This window comes from Falco peregrinus, chromosome 6 (assembly GCF_023634155.1).
Source record: "Falco peregrinus isolate bFalPer1 chromosome 6, bFalPer1.pri, whole genome shotgun sequence".
NCBI classification, from domain to species: domain Eukaryota; kingdom Metazoa; phylum Chordata; class Aves; order Falconiformes; family Falconidae; genus Falco; species Falco peregrinus.
The window spans coordinates 36,403,093-36,423,903 of NC_073726.1; the positions used below are offsets into that span (position 1 = coordinate 36,403,093).

A 20,811-nucleotide genomic window follows, 5' to 3' on the forward strand; every position below is an offset into this window, starting at 1 on the left:
ATTACAAGAAATCATTAGTATTTGTTCACCATTCGTCTTCCACATGTCACCTGTGACTGTATAGATTTTTATTCTACCTCAAGTGCATCTTTCTACACAGAAATACTTCCCATAGGTTTGACCATCTATGTCATACTCCTTGTACTTTCATTACATTCCTTCTGAGATGAAGATACAGCTGCATGCATAGACACACACATTTACTAGATGTTTATACAGCAGTATAAAGCTGCTCCTTTTGCTATTTACTTCTTTCCTCACAACTCCTAAAGCTCTGTGTCTTTGACCATCACTGAGCACTGAGGTGGTGTCCACAAGTACTTTTTCTTCCCAGCACAATGTCCTTGTTTTTAAGTCCACAACTGCATGCTTGCTAGAGTTACATTTTTTCCTTAGATGCCTCATTTCTCATTTATTGATTTTGCATTTCACCTGCTGTTCTAGTAACCACTCAGTATCATAAGACCCTTCTCAACTCTTCAGTCACTTTTTTCTACTACCATTCAAAGCACTCCAGCACCAACTTGCCACCTCATTATTTCCCCATTTTCAGTTACAGGAGTAGATTTAAAATAAAATAAAAAAATATCACAGGCCCCTCTGGGACTCCAGTGGTAACTCTCCTTCTGTTCTCTAGTATATCATTGATTCCACCTCTTCCCTGGCCTCTTTCACCCATTATGGATCTATAAAATTACTCTTCCTCTTTTCTATGACAGCTTATGAAACATTTAATAAAGTTTATAAACTTTCAGTGATGAACTTTGTAAAAATCCATCAGGACTTATCATTCAGTTATATTGTATTTTTGTTGGTGGGTTGTTTTTTTTTAATTTCAATCTTTAAATTATTAATTCCAATATTTCAAATCTTATCTCATATTGCCTTAATGATTTAAAGGTAAACAATCATCACCTATTGGTATGTAAGAAAAATTTTCTTCCACTAATGGAAAACATCTCCAAAACAGTCAGTATGACACGAAGATTTAACATACAACAGATTTACTGGGAGTAAAACAAAACAACAAAGCCAGCTTATCAACAAGAAGAGGGCAATCCTTGTCCTGTTACCTCTTTACAGTCTTTTACAATTGGCTGCATCATGGTAAGGTCCTGATGACTGCCACCCATAGCACTACTTGTACTCTTGTTTCTTGCATGGCCTTTCTTAAAAGGAGTTTTTCCACTAGACTGAAACTCCTTAGTTGGAGATGTTGGTGAAGTAGACAGTACTAGTGTTTTCAGTGCCGCTACTTCAGCCTGGAGGACATCAATCTTGAGGGAGGAAGAAAAAAAAAGTAACATACAAATATGTTAAATCATTTAACAAAGTTTCCAGTTATCTCGGTTCAAATCAAGACTTCATCTTCCAACAGTACTAACATACACATGCCTATGCAATTGCATACTGCAGTAACACTGGCTTCCTATGCACCCATGCTAGCTATCTGGTATGATGCTGAAACACCAGCTGTGTCCATAGGTGTTAGCTAAGAATGTGAAGGTGACACAGAACAGCTTAGTATGTATTTTCATAATGTATCCAGGTAATGCTCTATTTACACCTTTATGAGTCACACTTTAGATTTATAACCACGTGAAAAGACAAAGCAAGCAAATGGGAAAAAAACTCACCTTTCCTTGTGCTTCTTTTAACTGTTTTTCTGCTGCAGCTTGTTTGACATTAGCTTCTTTAACCATTTTGTGTGCTTCCTATAAAAAATGTTTAGCTAGCATAAATGCTTCACACAAATTTACAAAAGCCAGTAAAAAAACCAACCAACAACAAAAAGCTAAGGACATTCTTTTGCTTCACAGAGACTATTTGTTACTAGTAAGTTGTGCAACAGTCTGAAATTAAGTAGTTACATACCAAAAATTACCTACAAATCTATCACTTGGATTTCATCATTGGCCCACCAAGTTTCTTCTCCTTGATCCTCAGCCCAGACTCAGAAATTCAGCAACTCCACCCACCTCCCTCCAGTAGGAACAATACCTGTCATGAACGCCAGGCTCCTGTCAGGCTTCGGTGGCTGACAAGTCAAGTTCCTCGACCCCCAAGAGAAAGGCTCAACCAATAGCAACAAAGCAACATGGGCACAGTAGCACATTCATAAGAACTTCTCCCTTCTAGCCAGAATAACCAGTTTTAGTCAACTAAATTTCTGCATGAAGGAACCAGTCAAACAACTATGAAGTCTGAATCCTTACCATCAATAAAACAGACAAAGCAACAGCTTAAAAATAGTTTGTGGATTAGTAAGTGTTTCTTAAGCAGAACAGAAAAAGCACTAAAAACAATCCAAGTAAAGAAACAAGGCTGAGCCAATAAAGAAGAAAGTATAAAAGGACTGGGGATTTTTTAAACATCCTTTTACCTCATACCTCTAAGCCTTTTGTCTGCATAATGTATTTGTTTAGGTTCTGATCCAGCAATTTGCGCCTGTGATCATATTACTGTTCTTACTTGATACTTACTGAAGGCAACAAAGATTGAAAGATCAGGGCCACCAACTAAATTACTTGGGATAGGATCCTTATCATATCTGTAAAGCGCCTAGCATATATCTGGACGCTATATAAATAAAACAAAAAAGTTCATACATCATCATACCAAAAGATCTGGCTCCCACTGGCATACAACACAGCTGTATAATATGAGTTTGTAAAATTCTCTTAAGTAACAACAGACACATGCAGGAATGGCAACATACACATTTATACAATGTGTACAAATACATTTAACATTGACCATGCAGTTTCTGCTTAAGTGATGCACCTTTGAAAGCAAAGCATGTTACAGTGCTGTTACAGGATAATAATGTAACACCCAGCTGTGCAAAAGAAGCCTTGATCCTCCACTGGGATGCATTAATATAAGCTCTAGCATATCCACTTACAAGGTCACTGAAATTAGTGGGATTCAGAATAGAAGGTGAATTCAAGTGCTGCAGATCCCAGCGCAAAAATCAAGAAACCTCAACACTATGTTTTGTTAGGCTTCTTAGTGAAATCAAATCACAAAAGAAAATTCAAGTGACATGCCCACAACAGTTCTGAATAATTAAAACTCAAACATTATTACTAATACACTATATTGCAAACATAGAACAATGTATCATATGTTAAAGCTAAGTTATGAAGAAGTGGAATTAATGTAAAATCTCACTGATAATTTTATTTTTATTCCTCTACAATTAAAATACCTGCCCAACATTTTCTTCCTCCCCCCAACATACACAAGTATTTATGCTGAAAAGTACCTTTCCAGCCTCCCATTTATTCTCTACGCACATGAACTGCTTTGTATTTGAAGTAACTTTGCCCTACCGGGATGATGAAATAAAATGTGTTGCCAACCCACAGAGTAGTTTGTAATTTGATTTTTGAATGTCAGCACTTTCAAGGTTTTAATAGCACTTCTATACCAATACATCATAGGTTTAAATACTGCCTCTAAAACATACCTAATGTTGTATCTTTATGCATATGCTGAAAACCAATACTTATGATTCTGTAAAAACATAAATAATCTCTGGATTATGAAATTTATACTGATGGTTATAGGTATCACAGTTTAGCCCCTAGGCATTCCTATATATACTCCTGTGATAAAACAAGAACTGATACTGCTTCAAGTATGGATTTAAGATTTTTTTTTTTTCCTGTGTAACACAAGTTCACAATCTTTTCTGGCACTACTGACTTTTTCTCAAATGAAAAGATCCCACTTAAAGTTCAGGCTCCTCACTTGGCAACCAGGTGCCACCCTGGTGAATCACTCAGTATTAACGTTTCTTTTCAAGTTTGCAGGAGTAGCATGCTGCCAGACGCAAAATTCAAAAGCTGAAGGCATGGTTAAGTTATACACTTGCTACCTCCATTGATCTGGAGCTACGTTATTTTTTTAGTCACCATGGCAACCCCAAATTTAGCTCTTATCTAGATAGCCTTGTTGTCAGACAGAGAAGCTGTTTCAGAATAGTTATGCCAAAAAAAAAACCCAAATAGTTTTAAGCTTTCTGATATATTTTCCTTATTTTCTTCGATTTATGTCTAGGCAGATTGACAGGCTCAACAACGTCTCTTTAATCTCAGTAAAAATCTACTGCTTGCTCTTAAGCCTCTACTTCAACACACCCAGGTCTTCAGGACACAAATCCCTTTATAAGCTTATTGCAAAAAAAAAAAAAAAAAAAAAAAAATCAGCATACAATACACTGATTCTACATAAACATCTGGCTCAGCTTCCTTTAAGTATATCACATCGAAGACTCCAACAAACCTCAAACAGACTAGCTGTAAGTTCTTCCAATTCCTGTCCAAGTTGATCTCGCACTTTAGAAAGCCTTTCACATTCTTCATCTTTTAACTTCAGCTCCTATGGAAAATTGAAAGTTATTCATTCTGACTTAAGAGTAGTAATTTGGCCTTTTAAAGCTAATACCACAGAGAGGGAGGAGAAAAAGAAAAAAAAGAAACCAAAGGAACATAAAACCTTTGCTAAGCAAAGCCTTTCAAAATATTAATCTTAACACTAAAGCAATTAAATTATTTCTGTACATACATAGCTATTTTTTCCCGCTATGCAGAAATATGCCAGGCCAATCTGAAGTATCCCTAAACTAGACATCAGCATTTCCAAAATACTCCAAAGTAAAAAAAGCTTTTTTTCCTGAAAGTATAGAAGACTAAAGTCACTTCAAATATAGATCAAATTAATTATTGGGACAGACAGAATACCAGTTCTGTTTACCCATTCCTTAAGACACTTAAAGAAAGCAATCCTTTTAAAAAAAAAAAAGTATCAAAAAGCTTTGTCTCTAGACAATCCCCAATTCTAAAAGAATCTTGAAACATTTTACTATAGTCTCCTGCATATCTCCTTGTAACTAATACAACTCCAAAATCATATTCTAACTATATCCTTGCTCTTGTTTATGCAGATACATAAATCAAAGCAACTTAATGAAATTCAAAATGCTATTCACCTACACCGCTAGAATTTAAGCAAAGTCGTCTTGACCATACCACTTTTACAGTAAGATTTTAACACAGATTTGGCCATATAAGGGTTACACATGCCCAATTTCATCTGTCCCAAGTCTGAGGGAAAAGTGGGGTAATTTGCAGAGGGGTACCAAAAGTTCAACAAAGAATTTGAAAGAGGAGTTCTTCTCCCCTTCCCCAACCATTACACCCTGGAATCTCTTGCAAGACAGAAGGATAAAGCGAAAAAGTAAGGGAAAGAAAAGCAGCAGACAACCCATTCTGACGTTTCAAGCATTTTTTCGGACATAACTCCACTCCATCCCCATCTAGTTCTTCCTCCTCTTTTCCCCCTTGCCAAGCTAGCTCTTGAAATACAGGACCTAGGCCTGTCACTGACACATTAAAGGCTCCAAATAGAATCTAGCAACACTTTGCTTTGAAAAGCTCCAGAAAACAGTAAAGAAAACAGCTGCATTCAGAAAACTCTGGGAGGCCAGTCACTAGAGTCATCAAAAGACCCAGATGGCCACTTCCCATGTGTTTCTGGGAGGTGGTTAGTATTTCTCCCAAAATCTTCATGATTAAAGTTGTTCATAATGATGTGGAAAACTACATCTTGCCTTGTAGCATGCCAACACTAGGTCTTGCTCTCAATTTCTGCAGTGAAACCATCAATAGATTTTCCTCTAAGATGAAGGGTTCTATTTGTCTCCAACTCCTGAATTTAGCAAGCATTTAAGGACTGTTCTAGACTCATTTAGTATCAAAGGCATTATTTCTCCCTTCTTTTAACTATAGATATTTTGATTGATTTTTAGTCTGTCTGCTTGCTATTTTGATTTTTTGCTTTCCATATGCAACCTTTTAACTATTTTGAAAGGTACCACTTTAATGAGGGGTTTTTTCCAAACATGGTATTTCTCAGTTCTTACATACTAGCTACTATTCTGCAGTGACCTCTCACTTTCAATTTAAAAAAAAAAAAAAAAAGGCAAGAAAATAGCTACAGATGGAGTAAAGAAAAGGAAAAAGGAATACAAAAAGCCAAAGGGGGAAAAATACTAGGAAAAAAATTTAAAAAAAATAGGGAAACAAAACTTAATTAATTTTGTGTTTGTTTAAAGTATCTCCCATATAAAGTATGGTTCTTAATATGGAAATTAAAGATTCTGATGCAAAATGCTTAAAGCTCAAGCTTCCTATGTTCCTATAAATGCAGAAAATACATCAATAGATTTCTTGGGTTTACTTCACTGATTTATAAGGAAAGTGCTACATACACATTAATCCATCTTAAAAGGAGGCTATATTAACATTCAGGTCAAGAGTTATCAAACCCACAATGAAGGTAGAACTACCCCAGGTTGCTTTTGTGCCACTACTATCAATACACTATTAAGCAGAATGGTTACAGTTTTGCCTGCAAGTGGAAAGATTGGGGGTGGGGGGAGCAATTAAAATTTAGGCAGACAAGTAAAGCTACTTAACGTAAACAAAGAGGAGACAACACCAGGCAGTCTACTATGCATGGCTGCTTAGCTAGATTTGTCAAACACTGGCCAAGTTTCCATGACATGATTCAGGAAGAGCACAATATAACACATTATTTTGCCAAGCAAGTTTAATAGCTCAGTTTTTTTAAGCAGGCCAGAGGTAAAGAGTGACCAAAGTAAAAGGCTTAGCAGTCATTAGAAATGTTACTACTGCCTGTGTCTTAAAGGCATTACTGGAGACCTCCCAGCCACACGCAACACAGAGGCAGAAAGACAACTGTGTGTGCTAGACTAACCACCCATGCTGCAGTCCTTCCCATATTACCATTCTGAAAAAGTAACTACATGGAGAAGATGAGCTATCATATAGCACTACACACAGTTACTGAAGTAGGTGATAAAAAAACATAACTTGCATGGAAAAACCCTGAAAGTTTTTAAAAATATAATCTTACATCAAAGACTTGTATTATTGCTTTTTTCACTTAGATCTTAACAGACTACATAAGTGGGCCTTTAGAAAGAATCAGTGAGATAAAGAATGCAAATTACTGCTTCAGAATCATTCATACTTTAAATCATAGAAAAAAAAAGTCATCCTGCATCTAGTTCAACAATTTAACCAAGTCAGAACCAGATGTGGAAGACCAAAGAAAGAACGAAGATTTTTTCTACACATAGCACCTAAAATCAGAACCATGGGATACTGCTGACTTCTGGAGTTGTCAAAAAAGCTTGAACTTCTATTAGAATACATTTCTATTTGACTGGTCTTTACTGAGCATCAAAGTTAAACAAGCTACATAAAAATTAGTCCATTGCAACCACATTTACAAGGGTGTTTAACATGCAAGAAGGTTCAGAATATCTTTTCAGGGACAAGAGCATTTCACAAGCTATTGAATTACCATCTTGTGGTGTGGGTGAAGATGCTTCTGTTTTGCTTGCATGTAGTCTTCTACTTGCCTAAGAAAATTTTTATGCCTATGATATACTACAACAGCATCAGTCAGAGGTGTGGAAACTGAAAATTTCCATCACTCAAAGACAGCAAGGAACTGCTAAAACACCTTCAGAGAATCAACCCATCTTTAACAATAACAAGCCAACGGCCTTAAAATTCAATGTAATTTTATTTTTCAAAAACTTGAAAGCATACTCTTCAGCAGAGAGTTCTGGGATGGCATGTTATTCTGGAGCATCCCCATTTTTATTGTTTGTTACCTTATAAGCAAAAAACAACAGAAATTTTAAAATTATGAATGTACTGTATGGTACTACCAGAATTCCTAGGTAGCTATTATGAATCTATTTACTCATTAATCCATGCAGAGTTTTAAAATGTCATGGTTTACTGTGGAAACAGAGACTTAACTGCCAGCATTAGTCTGCTGCGCAGAAACACAATAACAATGGCAGTAGGCTCTGTTACATTGGATTCTTTGATGACACAGGCAGAACAATGGAACAAACAAAAAAAAATCTACTTAAAATCCTTTATCAACACACAAGATCTGAAGAGATCAAACTGTAACACTCTGCTTCCGAGATTAAGAATGCATACAGAAACTGAAGGCTTTAGAAGAAAAATCTAGATCTGAGAATCAGGTTCTTAAAACTGCATTGAAATTTACAATACCACATTCTGTACTGTCACCTCTTTCACAAGAATCACTGGATTGTTGTGGAAAAACCTCTCAATTTCACTCTACTAGGGAAGTATCAATAATTCAGATCTCTACCACAAAAAGTCAAACATGGTTTTACTTGTTACCAACAAGCCTACAGTTCTCACCCTCAAGACTGAAGGAAGCACAGAATTTGTTCTCAAATGAAACTGCTATTTGCAACCAGCACCTGTGGTAGACTGCTCTTTCTTTATCAGAGAAAGGGGCTAACCATCAGTGACAGCTGAAAATTTCAACACTCCAAGAAAAAACATATCAATACAGAAACACATTTCCCTCTACAGTCATGGATGACATTGACTGTCTGATTGATGAGGAAATAACTTCAGAGCCAAATGACACAAAAATTCAAGGAAAACACAACTACGAACTGCCACAGCTCAGAAACTACGAGCAAGCTATGCAAAATGTATGCATCATGCTGGTTAATTAAGATGAAAAGCAAACAAAAGGTATTCCTTTGCAAGTACTCAACTAAGCTTGCACATCAAGAAATACCATATAACAAAATAACATCACTATTCTCTCAGATGTTATCTACATGTGGCTGATCTACCTTCAGTAACCATGGTGACACAGCTCAATCCAAACATGGCAGAAAAAATGCAAATGTATAGACATGAGGAGATATGGTCCCAGGCATTGAATCATGAAGCTTTTTAACAGCTCCTCAATGTTCCTGATGCTACTTTAAAAGGGTAGCAAAACAAGGAGTAAAGTTTAGATCATCTAAGGCAAGGGCTCTTCAGCTCCGCTTTACAGAATTCAGCCAGAAATTCCGTAAAAAAATAAGCAAAAATTACCTGAATGTTCTCAATAAAGAATTAAAAAACTATGCCATTTTAATTAAGGATGCATTTTAGGGCAAAAGTATGTCCAATCTTATATGCGCCATTAGTACAGAATGCTGCCCTGCTGTTACCCAACCTTTCTCCCCATCTCATGACATGATTTGATGCTGCAACCAATTTAGACTGAAGTAGAGTGAATTTCCTCTATCAAGAAACAACTTTTTGAAAGATTTTTTTAAACAATTTTGCCAGCAGTGCTGTTCGTTAAGAAGTGAAGTCTGTCGACTTAAGAAATACAAGACAATTACACACTATACATATATTGTCTAATATAAAAACCTGAGAGCATTTTAAGAAAAAACTTGCACTCCAAGCAGAGACATGGAAAAAATAGACAGTGGATCCCTAAAGCTTCAAAATTCCCACCTCCTTTCTAGGTCCCTTTCCAATCACAACGGCAACAAATTCAAACCAATCTTTAATGCATATTACAACAGAAAGCATACAGTTTGGGTAAGAAGTTTGAAACAAATGAAAAAAAGCAAGATCCAAATGTGTGTTTACTTGGTTCCCTCCAGGACAGTCTGTAAGGCTTCTAGGCTCAATGAACTCACAAAATTCAAGTGCAAATTGTAATTCTCATTTTTCTCACTGTTCCTAATAAAAAGCAAATACTTAGAGAGTTTTAAAACATTATGCAAAAACCAACCAGCTATACACAGGCACTACCTATTAATTATATCCCTACAGATTTTTAAACAGAATATTCACCAAAAAAAAAGGGAATACTTGGAAGTTTAAAGACTGCATGACATACTGAACATCACAGAGTGGGCACAACCCTATGTGAACAGGCATGACTTTTGGAAAATAGCAATCAGAGATGAATTAGGGATAGAAAAAAAACAGTCTTCATACAGGAAGTGGCAGAAAGTAGATATTACAGAAGGAATAGGGTTTTTTGTTGTACAGTCTGTAAAGATTCCTGCCAGGACTCCTGTGTTACTGAGCAATTCTGAAACAGTGCAAGTTCAGGAAGACAAGCAGACAGAGTTAGTTACCCATCCAGTATAACACTGGTAAGAATCAACCTGATGGACTGAGAATTAGCAAGAACTTTGATATCAACAGTCTCAAGTTAGTGCTGAATTGCTTTTGTTAAGACGACCCAAAGGGTTTGAAAATACAAACCATGCAGTTAGTACGTCCTAGCAGTCTTAATGTAATTTCCTTCAAAATGACCTTAACAAATTTCAGAGTGAAACAGGAAAGACTTCAATCTTTACGAGACAAAGTGGTATACACCGGAATAAGATTTTCAGATCATTCCAAGGTAGCAGTAGCAGATCCGAGCTGTGGTTTTCAAGTATGTTAGCTGTACTTTAATATACTGTCAGGAGCTGGAAGAGCTTTTCTAAAGTTTAAACTTCAATTTGTTCTTACTTTCTAAGGTACCAAGTTTAGTTGCTAGAATTATATATTCACATGCAAGGTCCTCAAACTTAGCTCAGGTTAATGTTTCCTTTCAGTGATCAAATGCTAATTAAACACACATTAGCAAAGGAAGCAACTACTCAGCAATAAAACAATCAACAGAAGTGATGTCACAATCCGTACTTAAGATTCACATTAGCAGAGGCAAATGCAACTGTGACAGAAAAGATGACTACATTCAACAAGATGAGGTAACAAAAGGTAACAAACAGGAAAACAAGTTCAAACACAAGATAAATGAGCTTAAATCTAAACAAGAATGAAATCATGTAGAGGAGAGGAAAGAGCACAGTTACAAATCACACAAAATCTACTTGGAAGTTTAAGCACAGAGGGATGTTAGAATGGTAAATAACAGCTTTGCATTTATATAGCACCATCCATCCAAACAAGACAAAGCGCTTTACAAATATTAATGAATTGAGCCACAGTGTCTTCAAAGGTATCCATATTCAATTTCAAGTGTGGTGTAACAGTACACTAAAGAACACCAGTAACATCTTTACTGCTTCTTTCCTATGAAGGCATTTCCCTATAAAATAGCACAAGTACCCCCGTTCTAAAGCATTTCTATGTTCCATGGTGCACACTACTATTTTATACTCTAGGAGAAAAAAGACTCAAAAGGTATATAATCAGTGTCTATAAATAGTTATACGGTAACAATGGAATGACAGAAAATTACTCCTGTTCTCAAATGTCAGAATGAAGGAATGGTATACATTTAAGAGATAAAGCATGTTTAACCAGATATTGCAGCAAAAGCTTCCCATGTTTAAGTAGCAGCAGCACTAGAAAAAAACATTATCAAGGAATAATTCTAAGACATTTGCACTGCACACATTCAGAAGACTTTACATAAAATAATTACATTTTAATAATTCTATAAGAAATTAGTAGACTCAGACTGCGCTTTCTGGCTCATCTATCATTCTGAAACATTAAAGCCACTCTGAAGAGAGAAAAAGCAGGAGAAGACAAGACAACAAGCCTTACCCTCTGAGCTTTTGCAAGTTCTTCTTTCAATCGTTCATAGCCCTTTTCTCTTACTTCCAGTACAGATGGGCTCCGTAAGTGAGATAAACTGTCTGTACTCAACCCAAAAATATCTTCATTTCCTTCAGCAACATCTGCTACTGTAGCACCCTGCAAAAACTCTCTCTCTACGTTATTGCTCTCCTTTCTGGAATTATTGTGATTGAATGACCCACCCTGGGGTCCAGAGGTAGAACAAAGTACTGCGTCGGTAACATTGATGCTGTAAAGAGAGTGATATATTTTTTATTTATATAATACATTAAGAAGAAATATTTTAGAAATGGCAGTAGTGGTGTTGAATGTACCATTATAGACACAATTTAGTATTACAACATTGTAAGTAATATTAAAATTATATCTTTAGTAAAGCAACAGTTTATATGCAACAAACATCAACTGCTTAAGTAAAAAGACACTGAGATATTACCTGACACCTGATACTTCTCCACAATTCAGCTGTCTGGGAGATGAATAAACAGGTTGCGTGGGAAGGTCAGAAACATTTAATGCATTGGGTTGGATTGGTGTAGAGGACACAACAGAAGGATGTGGTCGGTAGATAACACTGGGTGAGGTAGTTTGCTCCTGAGTCCCTGGCTCGTTTACTCCGAGAAGATCTGGTGTAGTAGGCGAAGCAAGGTTCACTTCATGAAAGCCTTCCAAGGGGTCACTGGCCATAATAAAAGCCTCATCATATGAAAACCTGAATTAAATAATCACATTATCAGAATGCAAACAGGAAATATTTAATTATAACAGACAACTATTTCAATTACTTCAAATACATTCAGAATACTTTATGATATAATGGAAACTGTGGACTAATCTTGCAAAAGCATATACTTCAAGCACCAAAACAGTTTTTTCCACAGATCAGACTGTTGAGTCCAGAAGATCTAATAGCTGACTCCCCATCTAAACAGGATGATGAAATCAAGAACATGCTCAGTATCATAAAACAAAGTAATCTTTAATATAGCCTAGAGCTGTTCTGTATCAAAACACAAATATATTACATTCATGGAAGAGAGGGGGACCTGGGAACCAGTAAGGAAAAAAAAATTAAAAGCCTAAAGCTTCCACTTCCAATCTCAATGAAGCACATAATGCGGACACAGAAACCAGTGAACCTTTAAATAAATTACATTCCATAGTGGTTTTGGTTAAATCATACATCTGATTTTGTAACAGTGCACTGAAATGACGGAATTAGCCAATAAGACCTCTCAAAGTATGATGTGTTAATACACCACATGATTAAGTGATGATGACAATTGTGAATAAGTATCATACCAAAAATATATTACAGGTAAAAAGTGTACTATGAATTGGCAATTTAACTGACAGTATTTTTTTTTAAATTCCATTTTCGTATCAACAGAAAACAAGTACAGCCCATGAATGTTACAAGCCCCAATAGAAAGCTGTTTTTCAGCAGTTTATCAGAGATCACAAAAATCTTTGCATGATTCAAAACTATAAATTAGGAGTAGTATAGAGAAATTTGTGAGGGAATTACTTAGCAGTGATTATTCACTGAAAAAAAAAATCCAACGTTTTCCGTGTTATATAAAGGACAGCAAAAAATTAAGGCTTCACAGAGGTACTTAACAGGCAAAAAAGAAGTGTAGCATCTAAATTAAATAATTGCATGTTGCAGAGAAATCTGCTTGGATCTTACAAGTGAAATAACAGACAGAAGGTCTAGAAAGACAATGGTCATAACCACGAAAAGATGATGCCATCAACTTACATGCACATTCAGTTCACTGGCTACTTCAGAAAACACCAAGAATGGAATCCCCAAATTAGCATATGCAGTTAATGTTTCAGTTACATCATACTTTTTGATTATCTTAAACTCGAAGAACATTGTTCAAAACTGTTTTGAGTCTTGAGTATTGTACTATGTATACATCTGTATTAAACAAGTTGCTTTACTGCATTATGAGGTACACATGGAAGAAATTAATTGGTTCGGACAGCAAGAATATGTTACTAATTTCCCCCTGTTAACTGCTCCCACAAAAAAAAAAAAAGTCAACCACCTTTAAGAAACTGCCCAGACTTCAGGAACAATGAAGACCTTAGATGAATGAAAAGGGATGGGTTTGGGTTTTTTTTTTTTCCCAGAAAATTTTATGCAGAAGTTTGTTTTATTTTGAACTATCAACAGCAGTCACACAGACATGATTTACACAGGAAAAACACTGGCACAGTTTTGTGCTTCAGAGCTTTTCTACCACACCGCACAGATTAACAGCTTATTTTTGGGTTTAAGCAAGTCTGAAAAATATTCTTGTTTTCCCTATAGTTCTCCTTAACTATTATAAGCATTATAATTACATGCTCTACATGATGATAAAGCCTGTTGAGTCAACAAATTAAAATGGAGGGACTACCAGAGATACAGACATTTCTTCAAAGTTAAATTTCAAAAGTGTTTTCAGCTCTACAGCTCAACTTCCACATGCCATTGTTTTACATTTAACAAGCTAAAATACTGCCATCTTGAAAAAATAAAATTGCAGGAACAATTCTTTAAAGCTCATCAACCCAGCCAAAAAATACCCATCTCACCAGTCTCAAAGTCAGGCTCCCATCTACACAAACAAATTTGCTTTCATTGTTCCCACCACCAAGTAAACCATTCCAAATACTACTACTACATTGGCAACACTGCCAAGGTGTCTCCTCACATTCCCAGTTCTTTGGATCCCAGTCTTCACAATTGACAGAAGATGCAGGCTTCTGAATAGGGATGTAGAAAGGCTGCCTAGATGCCTTGCCTTTTCTATGCCTACAGCACCTAGGAAAGTGCATCAAAACCCACCCAACAGAAGCAAAGGTTGAGAACACAGCTGACAGTAAAACAGGAACAACTCTGCTGCCACATCTTCCCCTCTGTTGACTAGTTTCCATTTCAAGTTTGAAAGACATGATCCTAGTTCCACTGAAAACCCACAATCTCACTTATGTTCCATGGTGGTACCATAGTACCAAAACCACCAGTAGCAGTTGTCATTTTCAGCTGCGTACCCTACTGGGCTGAAATTTTCTATGAAAGGTTGTTGTGGTTTTTTTTTCCCAAAAACTGATTTTTAAAAAATACTGTTTAGCCATTTCCAAGAAAAAAAGGTTCAGGTAAAATTTATTTGTCAGTTTTTAAATGTATTTTACTATTTCTATACAAACAGAAGGGCAATTGGAGCAAATACTTTAAGTACGCAAGTAAGCAGCAGGCTCAGAGATGCATCATTCCATACCTTTATGATAATTTATACAAATTCAGCTACGTTGTGCAGAAAGTCATGCAGGCTCACACAGAAAAAAAAAATTAAAAGCCTGATTACTATCTTCCAAATGTTCAAATGCATTTCTAGCACCACCTACGGACCATCACATCAATCTATAATAAGCAAAGTAGTATGTTAATAAAAAAAAAATTAAAAATCTATCCTACCTACATGCTCCTACTCCTATGAGAAATTATTACACTTGATTCTTTTCCAACAGCTTTTCCACCTAACCTGCCTATATCCTGCAGTTTTTAATTGTCCACAAAAGAAAACACCCCAAAAAGATTACAAAATTTCATTTACAAGACTATCACTCTACTTATACATTAAATACCAATCTCAGCCTAAACAGACATGGGACACTTATAAATAAAAAATCCATGCATAACTTCTCAATTATCAAAAAACAAGCTCTTTCTATACAGTAAGTAAAAAAGTTATACAAGTTATTCCTGGAAGAGCTGAAAATAAAGTCCCTCAGCTAAACTTTCCCCACAGCCTGTCAAATGGGCACTCGTAAGCATACCATCTGTGTAAAACACCTTCCATTCACAACTTTTTTTCTTTCCTAGCATCACTTCTCACTTAGCAAGCAGGCAGAAGCTGGGTACACCACCCATACAAGACAAAGAAGCCGATATTAAATATCTCGGTTCCAAGACTCGCCAACACCACTAGGTTCCTACCAAGACATCAGCTGAACACATTATGCATTAATGAAACCATAGGTACATGCAAAAAGCTGGGCAGTCCTAAACATAAAAGCTCTCTTTTGGGAAAGAACTCTTCAAAGTAATGGTAAACAAAGGAGGAGGAAAAAGCACATTGAATTTCAGTGCCACTAAAGATTACAGACTTGCTTAAGGCTTTGGTGGGGGTTCATATATTGACTAAGGCAGCAATGAACAGCCTTGCTGTGAAGGAACACGAAGCACATGGTAAGCAGAGAGCTTTACTAGGAGCTAAGCTGACAGCGTGTAAAAAAACCACAGTGTCGACACAGCACTCTTTAGTAGTAATTCTGTTACTGTGAACAAAAGCTGATACTCTGACACTTCAGGGCAGTACACTTATTACACAAAATCATGAATTTTCTTAATTCTTTTTCCTACCACATTAACGCATGGTGAAAGGTTGGAATAGCATTAGTGCCTACCAAATAAGTGATTATTTTTGTCTTAGCTGATAGTATGCAATTTGGATGATGTACAAAATTCAAGTACTGTATTAAATCAGGATGAAACAACAAAATAAATTACTTTCCTTGTACTTTCATCTGGAAATAATGCAAATTTGGTGGAAGTTGTCAAAATTTTGCAGCTTCTGATTACCTCTCCACTGCCACACTTGCACTGCTGACTACCCACATAACTTCATGAGGAAACTATGCTCAAATCTGTTATTTTATCTAATATTAAACAAAAAAATACTACAAAGAAATCAGTTTAACAACTTTTTAACACATTTCTATAGCTTCTAATAGGAATCAAGAACTGTAAATATTTTCAACATCAATCAAGTTAAAATGCTTAATCTTGTTTTCCTGTTATTACTCAAAGAGGAGTTCAGCTACTTGTCTGAATCAAAGCAGTCAGTGACTAAATACTAAAAAGCTCACTGAAAAGCAGTAATTTATAGTGGTTTGTTTTCTTTGGGGGAAAAAAAAAGTATTGTTGAAAACCGCCTACTACAAAGTCTGGAGTTTGTCTTTCACAGATTGCTTTTGAATACAAGACAGGTTGAAGATGACAGCTTTGAATAATCTCTTAATTGTTATAGCCCATTTAAAAGCAACACCAGCACCAAATACTTCATATATCAAAAACGTCATTTTCAGGTTTACTATTAAAGAGCACCATCACAACAGAATGGTTACCTCTCCAGTGGGAAAAAAAAAAAAAAAAATCACATAAGGAAAGTTAGTGTTTCTAAACATTCTGATGAAAATAAATTCTAGTTAGCGTCTACCAAAAAAAGGTGCCCATTAGCTTTAGTGTTTTAATCTTCACGCAGCAGGCCTTTCAAAATGCAATAAAGTCTCAAGGGCTTCATTCATTAGACTCCAATGTCTGCTACAGTTAATTTGGGAGGGGGTAGGAAAGTGGAATTTCTTGTAGCAGTTCCTCAAAAGGACTGACATTAGCCCACCACAAGGCCTGCATTCTTCTAAGTAGGTTTAAAAAACTTTTTGTAAAATATTTGGCATTATATAGTCTGAAATGTAATACATTTTAAGCTCTAATGAACTCAGCAGGGAATTAGAGTAGTGGACTAATACATACTTGTTAAAGAAGCAGTTCAGTTAAGTAGTTATTCCATACCTATCAAATGCAAGCGGGCAGTTTGAAAAGTAAAACTGTTGTAAGGAGTATCCAGACGTTAACTTAAAAGTTCAAAACCAAATAAATTTCTATACAGTACAAGTTATTCATCAGATATTGGCACAAGACAAAGAAGTTTGGTGGATTTTTTTTTCCCCCTAAACTGTTTTATATTTAAGCTTAGCCACAGAATTCAAGCAAGTTTAAACACTTATCGATGCCAGTTCATTGCACTAATACAATTCAAGATCTGGCATAGGAATTCCCGTAGGGTTTGCAAAAACAACTCCCACCTTCACAATTTTGCAATTGTGATAGAAATTTTTACTGCAGGATCCCACATACACAACAATATTTTTTTAAAAATGAGTAAGATACAAGGAAAAAGAAAACACTGAACTACTCTGGTCCTTATATATTCTACTTTTATTTGTGAGTGACCTTACGCTACATATTTACCAACAGGTGGTAACTTCGACAAGATGGTAAATAGAAGGTAAATTGTAAGTTAGGCGAGCCTACAAAATGTAAGAGCTAGCAAAACCACACTTGGTTCAACATAAGGATGTTTTTCTATTGCATTCCCACTAGTGTTGTCATATAACACTATGATGTAGGTCTTTTTCTGTTCTTTACTCTCATGTTAGTCATTCAACACACTATTTCACACTGTTTTAAAAGAAACATGTAGTCTATTTGACAGCAAGATTTTATAAAGTTAAAAGATTTGTTTGCTGAACTGATGATTAAAAAAAACTCTTTTGAAAACTTTACCACAGGGATATCTTCAACTATAAAAATACATGTACAGACAGTAAGCATCTCTTACAGAAACAAGCAGCACACAAGATGCAATGACCTATATTTATGAAGTGCTTGTGAAACTTGGAAATAAAGTCTGGTAGATAGTACACCTCTTACTAGAGAGAAAATGGTGCTTTGCAACATAGAATACTGCAAACTTCTATTGTAAACAAACACTCAAAGAATGCTGTTCAGTTCACAAAGACTCTCTAAACCAAGTTAATTTAATTGCAAATATGATTCTTTTTGCAGTGTCCTTTCTAAGACAGAGCACTGTTCTGCCTTATCTTGAAAACAACTTCATAATCCCATCTCAGGTTTAAACCTGATTACAGGTGACTGTGCCCGCAGTGTCATTCTTGCCAAGACCTGGACCTAAAGACCCCTCTATTGTTTTCAGTTAACACAAATTTACTAATTGAATTATTTTTAAAGAATAATCACAATTTTCATGATATGTAGTTTTCTAAAGGTATCTGCAAATCCATTTAAAGAAACATATTCTGAATTTCTGAAAAAAATTGTTAGCGTATTATTAAGCGTAATTAAAGTGTCTAATACAAGTTTTAGTCAAGTTACAGTACAACAAGATTTTAAAGGCCATATTAAAAAGGACCTTCAAAAAATCAAAAGCCAAAGTACACATTTCTTTTCTGGGAAAATCCATAAACATAAATGGAACATTGAGAGACCAGCTCATTTGGCATTTCACATGAATTTTAAATCAAGTCAATAAAAGCTATGAAGATAGCTGCAGTCTATAATCAGAAAGCTTATTGTGACTCTCTTCCTACAGAAAAAAAATCCCCCTTTTAAATACAGTGTTACAAAACAGATATTTCAGTCACAGCTGCGAGGTGCACTCCCATTTGTTATTTATTAAAAGCATAATGAGAATGGTAAATTATTTATCCTTCTTTGCTCACTAGGTAATGTTAACCAAGCACAGCAGATGAATGACTGCCAAGATATGGAAGGCCTGGCTTTAACCCTTCCCAGAACACACTAAACAGATCAATAATAAAAACAACAATAAAAATATTAAAGCAACAAGACCTCAGGTTTTGCCCTGTATTTTACTGAGGTATACAAATATTTGAACAGATGGTAGCTGCCAATACATGCTTCTAGACTGAATAACCTTCCATCTGCCTCAAAAGAGAAGCTGATAATTTCACAGCCATAGCAAGCCTGTGGAAAATTAATTATTTTAGCAATCTAGGATCACTGTTTTTGAAACTTCCTAAGAACATGCTTACACATGAACGCGGCAAACAAATCAAGCAATACTAAGCTTAGTACTATCTGCAAACAAATCAGACAACATTCTCAAACCGATGAAAACACTGTTGCTTTCTGTCAGCGAGACTTGCGTTGAGGGTATCGTTAAGGTTTTGGCCACTTGGTGTTTGGCTTCCAAAACCCTGCGACTCTCAGGGAACTAGTGGAGCATCAGCACTTCGGCAGCACAAATTTCTGCACAGCTCATCACTTGCAGTCAACTTGTAACTAAAATTTCCCTTCCGAGCCTTACTCTCTAACGCAACCACATTACGAAATTAAGGTTAACTGAAATCCCTGCTACTTAACTACTGGAGCTTACTACTTATCAGCGACTAGGTACTAACCTCAATACTGCTCGAAGACCTTAAAGCAACCAGAAACGCTACAGGCGAGCGCTGGCTCCGCAGTCCGACCACGATGCAAAAAGCCCCTCCGCCGTCCAGCTCCGGGCACCCCGGCATCGCTCGGCACCGCCGCCCCGGGCCCAGGCGGAGGGGGACGAAGCCTGCGACACACCGAGGGGCCCTGCCCTCCCCCGCACCTCCCGCCCCACCGGCCGAGAGGGTCATGAGCGGGCAGAGGACTTCAGCCCCGGCTCGGCTCCCTCGCAGCCCTCCCCTCCCGCTTCTGTCACTCCCGCCCGGACGCCCTTGCCGCCCCGCGCCGGCAGCCCTGAGGGGAGAACGGCTGCTCCCAGCCTGCGACGGCTCTTTGTCCTCCGCCGGCTCTCCCGGGGCAGGTGCGCCCGACACTTTCCGGGGTGATCCCCGAGAAATACTTTTGCCCAGTTCTGCCTTCGACCGCGGCCGGATCCGGGGCCAAGCGCATCCCGGCCGCCCCCTCCACACCCACGCAAACTCCGACGGAGCCGGGGGCGCCGGGGCCAGCGGCGCCTTCCCACCGCACACGGCCACAGCGGCACGGCCCGGGCCGCCACCTGCCCCCGCGCTCTTCCGGGGCGGCCACAGCGGGCGGCGGGTCCGCGGCGGGTAAGCCCGCCCGCGCTTGGCCACCGCACCCCGGCGAGGGGCAGCCCTCCCAGGCGGCGCCGGCTCCGCCCGCCCGGGCACAAGCTCCCGGGAGCGCGGCGCCGGGCAGATGCGGCGACGCCGGTCGGGCAGCCGCGCCCCGGCCGGCCGCCCCCGTCCCGCCAGCGCGGCGGGAGCCGTGCAGCCCCGCCGCCACGTACCTGCCGAGCCCCGTGAGAGCGGCCGCCGCCGCCGCCGCACCGCGTCCCCTCAGCCAACCTGGGGGGGCGGGGCGCCGGGGCGCCGCGCGCATGCGTCCCGCGGACGCACCGCCCGCAGGGGGCTGGGGGCAGGTGCGCGCGACCCCCGCCGCCCCCTAGCGGGAATGGCGGCGACCGGCCGCGGGCGGCGGGCCCGGTGCCGGTGAGGGGCGCCGAGCGGAGGCGGGCGAGGCCCCCCAGCGCAGGGCAGCCTCTCCGGGGCCGGAGGCCGCGTCCCACCCCAGGAGCCGAGGCACAAGGCCGGCCAGAGCGGCCTCCCGTCGGCGGCAGAACCTGCGCCCCGCTGCCTGCCCTCGCCCGGCCGGGACCCTGAGTGCTTCCGAGGGACAGGCTCGGGGCCGCTTTTCCTTCGC

The 20,811-nt window shown here is 38.4% G+C and overlaps 1 protein-coding gene across 4 annotated transcripts in view; it reads right to left on the reverse strand.

The window, feature by feature from the left end:
* RAB3IP (RAB3A interacting protein) overlaps nucleotides 1–20,507 on the reverse strand; it is a 34,097-nt gene extending 13,590 nt beyond the window's left edge. The window contains exons 1-6 of one of the 4 annotated variants that reach the window (XM_055808330.1): nucleotides 20,399–20,507; nucleotides 11,929–12,204; nucleotides 11,460–11,721; nucleotides 4,291–4,386; nucleotides 1,638–1,715; nucleotides 1,074–1,277 (exon numbers count right to left, since the gene is read on the reverse strand). In XM_055808330.1, the coding sequence (XP_055664305.1) occupies nucleotides 1,074–1,277; nucleotides 1,638–1,715; nucleotides 4,291–4,386; nucleotides 11,460–11,721; nucleotides 11,929–12,204; nucleotides 20,399–20,490 (1,008 nt within the window). In that variant the 5' untranslated portion in view covers nucleotides 20,491–20,507. Of the gene's footprint in view, nucleotides 1–1,073; nucleotides 1,278–1,637; nucleotides 1,716–4,290; nucleotides 4,387–11,459; nucleotides 11,722–11,928; nucleotides 12,205–19,553; nucleotides 19,683–20,398 lie in introns of those variants that run through there. The other 3 variants (XM_005242052.4, XM_055808331.1, XM_027793384.1) reach the window with 3 other exon arrangements.
* Between the last annotated feature and the right edge of the window lie 304 nt (nucleotides 20,508–20,811).